At 40.7% G+C, this 8,596-nt stretch overlaps 1 protein-coding gene across 1 annotated transcript in view; it reads left to right on the top strand.

The window, feature by feature from the left end:
* The first annotated feature begins 320 nt into the window (after positions 1-320).
* The window catches only part of DOC2B (double C2 domain beta), a 1,203,985-nt gene continuing 1,195,709 nt past the window's right edge, over positions 321-8,596 (top strand). The window contains exon 1 of the mRNA XM_073574406.1: positions 321-897. Coding sequence (XP_073430507.1) covers positions 561-897 — 337 coding nt within the window. The 5' untranslated portion in view covers positions 321-560. The remainder of the gene's footprint in view (positions 898-8,596) is intronic.

Here is an 8,596-nt window from a genome sequence, read left to right as displayed (position 1 = left end):
CGGGGTAGTATTAACCCTATGTGTTGGAGCAGAACTGATCCTATGGGCTGCAATAGCTGCTCAGGAAAAGCTAAGACAGCAATGGGAAACACGGCAGCCTTTGGAGTTATTTCTGCCGTTCACCTGTTCAAGAATCAAGAAATGTCCTTTTGTTCTGAAGTCCCTAATTTTAAGCGAGCCTAATTATGATGCTGGCAGGCTGCAAGGTACAGAGCTGCTGAATGCACCTGATCCATCCCTCATTCCTTTGCTTCCTGTATTTTGCTTGGTTGCTAACAAGTGACATCACCCTATACACACCCCCTCCTGCCTGTCAGTTTGTCTCTGCCTAGGCTTAGCAGTCACTGGGAGGATAAGGATCGTTTGTGGCTGCAGGAAGCTACAGGCACTATGTAAAAGGTGTCTGAAAGTCCACGAGAGAGAACAACATAGCCTGCAGCAGCATCTTTGACCTTCTTTTTCAAGGGAAATATTTGCTTCTTTATGTAGTTGAACTTCAATAAACCACTCTCTTTCTTCAATCCATTCTCTGGTTTGGGTTTTGGAACAGAATCGCATGCATGACACTCCGAAAAGGAGAGAAAATGACCATAAGCATCCAGGAGCATATGGCCATTGATGTGTGTCCAGGTCCCATCAAGCCGATCAAACAAATTTCTGACTATTTCCCCCGATTTCCTCGTGGTATCCCGACCACTGTGACCCGTAGTAACTCCCTAAAATCTAACGTCAGCCAACCATCTGTTAGTCCGTCAGAAAGTTCTAAAGAGGAAGAGGAAGATGTGGACAAACTATTTGGGGCATATGGAGCTGCTTCTACAACCACAACTACTACCACACTACCTTCTAAACAGGAGGAGGAAGTGGACCTGGATGGATATGATTCAGATGACTGCAGTAAGTTGCATGGATACTTCCTTACTGTGTTGATTGATAGGTGTGACCATGTCCATGTCACGTGGTTGATCTTGCCTTGCAGAGGTAAAGAGTGATAACTTGTTGTGTATTCATGCAAACAGGTGACATTGTACTGTACCTTCTAAAGCTGGTCCATTTACTAGGAAGTGGCAGTAGTAGTAGTAGTAGTTATTTTTTGCCATTTGTGCACAGCATGAAATATTACATGTGTGATCCAACAAAGAAACAGTTATCCAATAAGAATACCATTAATTAAACTTGTATGTAATCACCAGTAAGACATAAAAAATATATTTGGGTCCGGTTGTCTGATACTTGATGTTTTAAATTTTGTTGACAAGTGACTTCATACCCGGGTACATAATTTTGGTTTTGAAGGTTCGGTAATGTAAACGTGGTTAAAGAATACGTTCATTTTGGTGAATTTATATACTGGTCTTGTAGGAATCAATCTAAGAAGAGAATAGCTTGTGTGAAGCCACCAGTTGCTGTCTAGTACTACGTACAGTGCACAATGCTGACTTAATGAGAAGGATGCTTCTTATTTTGCCAGGCTGAGTGGGGATTTTCGTTCACTGTCAATTGCATTTGCTTTGACACAGCTGATCAGCTAACGGAGCCAGCCTGGGTCTGACAAAACAGCTCAGCTCTTGATATAGAGCAGGATCCGCCGCCTATTGTTAAAGGAGTAGGGCAAGATTTTGATGTCAGCAACTGTTGAATATAATTCCAGCAGATTCCTTGGTTAAGAGTCAGTGAAAGAGCTTGTATGAAGTACTAGAATCACAGGCAGAATATCATTTCTGGGGATTCTCCTGGCAGAGGATCTCCCAAGTGTTCATTTCAGAATTGCACAGTATTATTTATGTATCGACGGCTATGGATATGTGTGATTGGTAATATGGATGACTGTCATCAATGGTAGAATTGGAATAATGTGTCTCTTCTCTCATCAACACACACAAAAAAAACAACTTTTCCTGAGGGATCATACAAATGATACATTCTGTGCTGAGAAAGATAAATCATGAGCTAATATGGGATTTTTTCCCTAAGATATAGATTTCTTGATGATATGCGTTTTCTACATTGATAATTATTTTGCCATGATTAAGATCAAGGCCCTAAAAGCCTTCATGTATATACTGGTATACCTTCATCATCTATGTGCATTTCTGGGACCTTAACATCTCATTTCAGGTCAATGTTCAGAAAGGCTCTTTCATTTTAACACAGTTCCCTGGGGATCATGAGAACTGTCCCTGTAAGCCTCCTAAATACTCGTTAGGCCAGAATATATGTCTCATTGAAAGATCCAATCATATATAGGGGATCTCCAGACCTATGGTCAAATTCATCTCTGGAGGCTTCCTGCTCTACCCTTTGGAAATCATACATACTTAAGACTGAATACATCTTAATAGATCTTATACAGGAAAAAGATGAACACTGATTTTTAAGGCTGGAAGGCATTACTACAAATATTAAGCACTTTTGATGTTTCATAGAACTAGAGCTAGAATTGGATAGAATTTGGATTATTTTTGGCACAATATTACAACATGGATATGTTGCATTAGTTCAATTCCAAGGATTTAACTATGTAATCCCAAAAGTGGATTACTTGCCTTTGTAACCGATTGCATCCTGTGTCAATAAATAGCATCCACGAGTACACTTTAGGAAATGTCTGATTGCATTTTTTTCTACATGATATCACCCATGATTACCCTAGATGGTCTGTGTAGACAGCACAATTTGTATTTGCAACTCATAGAACTGTTATTACCTGCAGGCTCCAAACAGCTGAGCCACATCTACAGCTTGGAGATCAAAGGACATATAATTTCTTTTTCAATTTCATTTATCATTATCTTTTCAGAAGAGAGTCTCTGCACTTTCTCTGCAGTCTTGAAAGAAATTTCTTTTTTTTTCTATTCTTTTACATGTCAGGTAAACAGTCAGTTCAGTCTAATAATTTGCCACTAGGTTAATCCCGGTTTAACATAATAACTTGCCGGAATCATGTTGTCAACACTGCCCACATGTGCCTACTAAGAAAATCCCTCATACATGTAACGTGCTTGTAGTAAAGTCCACTCCTGGTTCTGAGAGATGGACCATATGAATTTCATGTACAAATAAAACTATTGGTGCAAGAAGAGACGATAAATCTGGAAGTCATATACTCTTCATATCGCGAGCTAACTTTGTTTTGGGTTTATGACTGGATAGTTGAATTTTTTAATTCACGGCATCTAAAAATGCAGTAGAAAAATTGGCTTTGACAAAACACGTGTCACTATGTTCAGATATTTTCTTACACATTTCCTGAGAGCGCAGATATTTTTCTATTTTGTTGGCACTTGTGTCTTGAATACTGTATGGGGTTTGATGTTTATTATTATGATAGATTGTACAGTGTGTTGCCCCTGAGGGTCCTGTCGCCACAGAGGTACTGCAGGAGATCGTCGCTCGACAGGATCTGAGGCTGCTGGCTTGAGACAATGTGTGAGGAGCAGGGCAGGAGAGGCGGGAGCCAGCGCAGAGAGACAACCAGAGAAGGAACATAAGAAGGGGGTTCTGTCAAAGTGTACCCCAAATTACCTGAGAGATGGCTGGACCACCAACCTGGAGAACACCGCACCCTGGCTGGGGTTTGACACTTGAAAGGCCGTGAGTAAAAGTGTGAAGGCTGCACCCCGCTGTGTCCTCAGATTTATTTACTGCATCATCTGCCTTGCACTACAATGATTACCATCATCTACTATCTTATAACTGCCCTGGGGCCTAGCTCTACCCATGGAGAGCTGTAACATCTTAGCTGCGTCACCAACCGCCCCAGTGAATCTGAATCGCAGCGTCGGCCATCTTCTTATTGCCGAACACCACTGGTGGCGTCACAACATAATTCCCCTATAAACTTTATCCCTCAGCATCTTATTGAACGCCCAGGGCCACAGACAGGGTCACTGCTGCCGTGACATCCCCTGAAGAACTGACCGACCCGGACTAAGTACCCACGGCCCTAGCAGACACTGCACACATTACGTCTAGATATAACGTGCACCTTGTTTTATTTGATGTGTTGTTTCCCCCATGTCAAATAAAAATTGACCATGAGGGCTTAAGTACTAAGCATAGTTAAATGCAGAGTTAAATATGCCAATTTAGCATTTGCGACTTTAAGTAACTTTTTTTTATTGTACTGTGGTATGCATTTAACTGATTTTTCCACCCTTTTAACAAATAAAGTCACAAATAGTTTAAAATGCAACAGGTTTGTCTAAAAATGTGCGAAATTAAAAACTCTGACCAAAACCTTATTCCATGCAGAGAGTGGAGTAGGATATGCCAAAAAATGTGAGATTTGGTAAAAGTCACATAATGTGAATCTGTGTAAAAGATCTGGAAAAGCAAAATTGTCATGGAAAAATAAAACAAATGTAAATAAAAAACACAACTTAAAAATTGCATAAATAATATAGAGAATAAGGTGCATATTTCAATGGGGGATTGGGACTTTTACATCAATGGCCTTTCCTTACAATGGCCTTTCCGATCAGCTTTTCCTGGTGTTGGCGGCTGCCAGAACTGCTCAGTTACGGAGCTACACAAAACCGCTCCATCAACTGTATAGTTGGCACTGCCAGGCACTGCACATCCAATTCTAATCATTTGGGGGTGGATGTGCTGCACTCTGTCTTCATTAATCTATTGAAGGAGCTGTGAGGTGTGTAACTGAGCAGTTCTGGCCATCACCGGGAGAAGCTGATTGGTGAGGGTGCCGGATGTCACAGCCCCACAGATCAGACATTGATGACCTATCCAAAGGAAAAATCCGGGACAACACCTTTAAAGCCACTAAAAAAGAGCAAATTATCCCCAAAAACTGGAGAAGCAACAATGATAGATCAAGGCTCTATTAGCTATTCAAATGCATTTTGCTGGGGACCATATGATGACCCATGAGGCATCTTGTTTTCTGTGAAATTAATGCTTCTAAGTGGGAATGCCCCCATAATCATATATGTAGTTATGGATTTTCAGAATCTGTGAGGAAAAAAAATCCGCACATGACCCCCAATTTGAGTATGAAGTAATGATGGATTTACAGTATGCAGGACTGAACTAACAGAGAAGTGGCAAGATTAGGAGTTTGGTACAGTATGTCCATGTTTTGGATTTTCTGAGGACAGATGCCACACAATTCAGATTTGCTGAGGGCAGATGCTACACAATTCAGCTGATGATTTCTTGGCTCCTAAGAGGTTATTTTTGCCAGTTTTGGTTAAGTTTAGTTCCATGCATGTATGTGGCAACATGGGACGAAAAATTACTACAGGAGTCTGGGATGCACTGAGCCCAACATGGAAACCCTGCTAGTAACAGAGAAATTAGCAGCAGAGGTGAATATCTGTTTTTTTTTTTTATATTTTGAACTTTTCAAGCTTTTATTTTTTACAAATTTTATTGTAAATTTTGACTTCGCCATTGAATTCAACATTAAAGATATACAGTAAAGTGCACTTTTCCACCACATAAAATGAGAGGCAGCAAATTAATAAAAATCTGCACAAAAGGTCAGTTTCTGTATAGAAAATACACACAATGCATGCATGAAAATGACGCATTTTTTTCCAATTTGCTGTTACTATAAAATTCTATAGATTTTCCTCCTTCCCTCCCTCCTTCCAGTAAAAACAGATGAAAAATCTGCAGCATTTCTAGCACATTTGAACACAACCCTATTGTTTCTCATGTGCGGGTACAATGGATATTCATCAATACATTCATCAGTGCATTTATCTTGGCCATTATACAGAAACAGTTTCTTACTTTGGCAATTCTGTTACAACATAGTGGCACTGAATTTGATAGTTAGGTTACACTTCAGGAGCAGTCTCTTTAACAAGTAAAGCGGCGGTGTGCACTGGCAACAAACACAGACGCAACTTAGCACAGGGTGGAACACTTTGTCATAGACTACACCTAGAACTGGCTACAGTTTTTCTCTTCTAGTTACAGTCTGTAACACTCACTCAGAGGTGCAAGGCACTAGAGCAGGGATGGGGAACCTCAGGCCCCAGGGCCATTTACGGCCCTCGATGACCTTTTATCAGGCCCCCGGTCAGATTCTCAGGGACCGCAGTGCTTTGGCAGGGAGCTGTATTTTGATTGCCACAAACTCATTAATTTCTTCTTGCTCTGTTAGCACACACACGCAGTGTTCACTAATGAACACTGAAGGGCATGCAATGAAAGATTACATCCTGACACCAGTGCCAGAGTCAGGATGTAATTTGTGGGCGGAGTTTGTGCGGCCCCCGAAGGATGGTATAAATATCCAAATGGCCCTTGGCAGAAAAAAGATTCCCCACCCCTGCACTAGAGAAATCAGAGACATACAACTTCCAACAGTTCTACCTATGTGCAGCGTAGTTTTCAACATTGTCTTAAACCATAGATTTACCATCTAGGCCAGGGTTCCCCAACTTCAGTCCTCAAGGCACACCAACAGGTCATGTTTTCTGGATTTCCTTAGTAGAGGTGATAATTGCATCACCTGTACAATACAAGGGAAATCCTGAAAACATGACCTGTTGGTGGGCCTTGAGGACTGGAGTTGGGGAACTCTGATCATCTAGGCCACAACTTTCTCACTGTTAGGGTCCCTGTTGGTGCAGGACAAAGCACTACTTAGTGTTACAGGCCCATATATCAATCATTATATCAGGGCATGTCACCACAGTTGGCCTCCGGTGAGGCCAGTCAGTCAATGCAGGTCACTAAAGGACATCACACCCTATCATTTAGGTTAGGGCATTTCCCACTTCCAATGTTGCCAACAGGTCACCACCAGGGCTTGGTCCATAACAGCTTGCTGCAGAGCCAATTATCAATCTCTGGGTCTATTTTTCTGACTTAGAACAGTACAGCAGTTGAGCGCAGGTATCAAGTTATATTTTTCAACTGACAGGTTGTTTTTAGCTGTCTACTTTCTGGTACCTGCGTTACCTATCTACCATGTACTTCTTCCGAGGAGCTGTACATAATATTAGCACAGTGTTTCCCAAACGCAAGTCCTCAAGGCCAACAGCATGAATCGTTCTCAGGATTTTCTTAATATTTCACAGATGATGGAAGTATTATCAAGGCATCAGGGATATGTGTGTACAGTATTATGTATTCTTGTAAAGGATTTAATCCTCTTACATACTATCCATTCATAATAACATATGGCTAATGCCCTTTCGCAGCTATAGTGGTAATTAAGTGCTACATTTGCTTTCATATCACTGTTTTACATCATTTTTAGTTTCGACTTCACTAGATATTGAGTCATGAAAAGTAGATGGTCTCCTCAAGGTTTCTATAGGATTGCTATATTTTCTTATAAAAAAAAGTCCAAAAGAGATCAAAACAAAAAAAGACTTTTCTAAAAGCTTCAAACCCCCATTAAGCTGCAGAGTCTACATTCCAAAGACATACTGTATTTCTATAAGGTACGAGTAACAAAGATAATGAAACCGTATGAGTTTTCTCTGTTTTCTTGTCATGTAATATTGCAGTGCAAACATTGAAGTCTATGGAAGAAACATAAAACCAGCTCGATTGAAATGGCTGTATAACTAGCAAACCCTAAAAGGTCAACAGAAAAAATGGGCAAGGTATATGCATTAGATCGGGACTGTAAATACTGTAGAATGCCAAACACAGTACTTCTCCTTATTCCAATATCAGTGAGATACTGCTGACATTTTCAAAATGTTAAGTATCAAGATATCATGAGAAACTAATCAGTTTATATATTACGCAGCAAACCACTGTCATCATTAGATTTAAAATGTATCGTAGCTCTCATCACATGACATCTTCAGACATAAATTCAATGCATTTTACTTATTGTAGTTCAGTATAGGGCACAGCATATCTTATATAGAATTTAACTTAAAGTACACCTTTTACCAAATTTTTCAGGTTGAACTGACAACACACTGTAGTAGGTGCTGCAGAACAAAATAAAACATTTTTTCATTTTTTTTGCCTCTCCATTTTGGAGATACTAGCACAGTATTTGGCCCTTAAACAGATATTTTTTTCTCCAGGGCAAGTGGGCATAACCAGAAAGATATCACTGGGGGAGAGTGCTTCCTTCCTCTTTCTTACACTAACCAATCATAAGCAGGCAGCAAAACATTGGGGACAGAAAAACACGCCCCCACGTTAAACAGTCTATTCTCACGGCAGAGTGATTTGGTGAAAGGTCCACTTTAACCCCCACTGTCCCTGTAGCTTCCTGACAGGAAGACAATATTGCATTTTAGACATAGCTTCACTGTCACCCTCTCAGGGCAGAGAAAAGTGTGCCTGCATGAGCCGTCAATGCTCCTGCGCAGGCGTGAGATTACATTCGGCTATGTGGAAGACACAGGCTGGCGATTAGCAGCAGAGAGGAAGGACGGATGCTGCAATAATCAGACTGGACAATCCAAATTTATATACATCACAATAGCAATTCAAAAGGTATTTTTGGGGGTGTGCAGGGGGAGTCATTGTACAAGCTTGTAGAAGGCAGTACAGGCGCTGAGGAAGGTGGTGGTAATTTGTTCAAATACTTAAAAACTGGTGACAGGTTCCCTTTAAATCAAACTAGAGTGCAGATTTTGTGATTACC

The sequence above is a fragment of the Dendrobates tinctorius genome, unplaced genomic scaffold (genome assembly GCF_039654945.1).
Source record: "Dendrobates tinctorius isolate UK_male_01 unplaced genomic scaffold, ASM3965494v1 ptg000007l, whole genome shotgun sequence".
Lineage (NCBI taxonomy): Eukaryota > Metazoa > Chordata > Amphibia > Anura > Dendrobatidae > Dendrobates > Dendrobates tinctorius.
The sequence above is the reverse complement of the archived record's forward strand: the minus strand, read 5'-3'. Positions and strand labels throughout refer to the sequence as shown.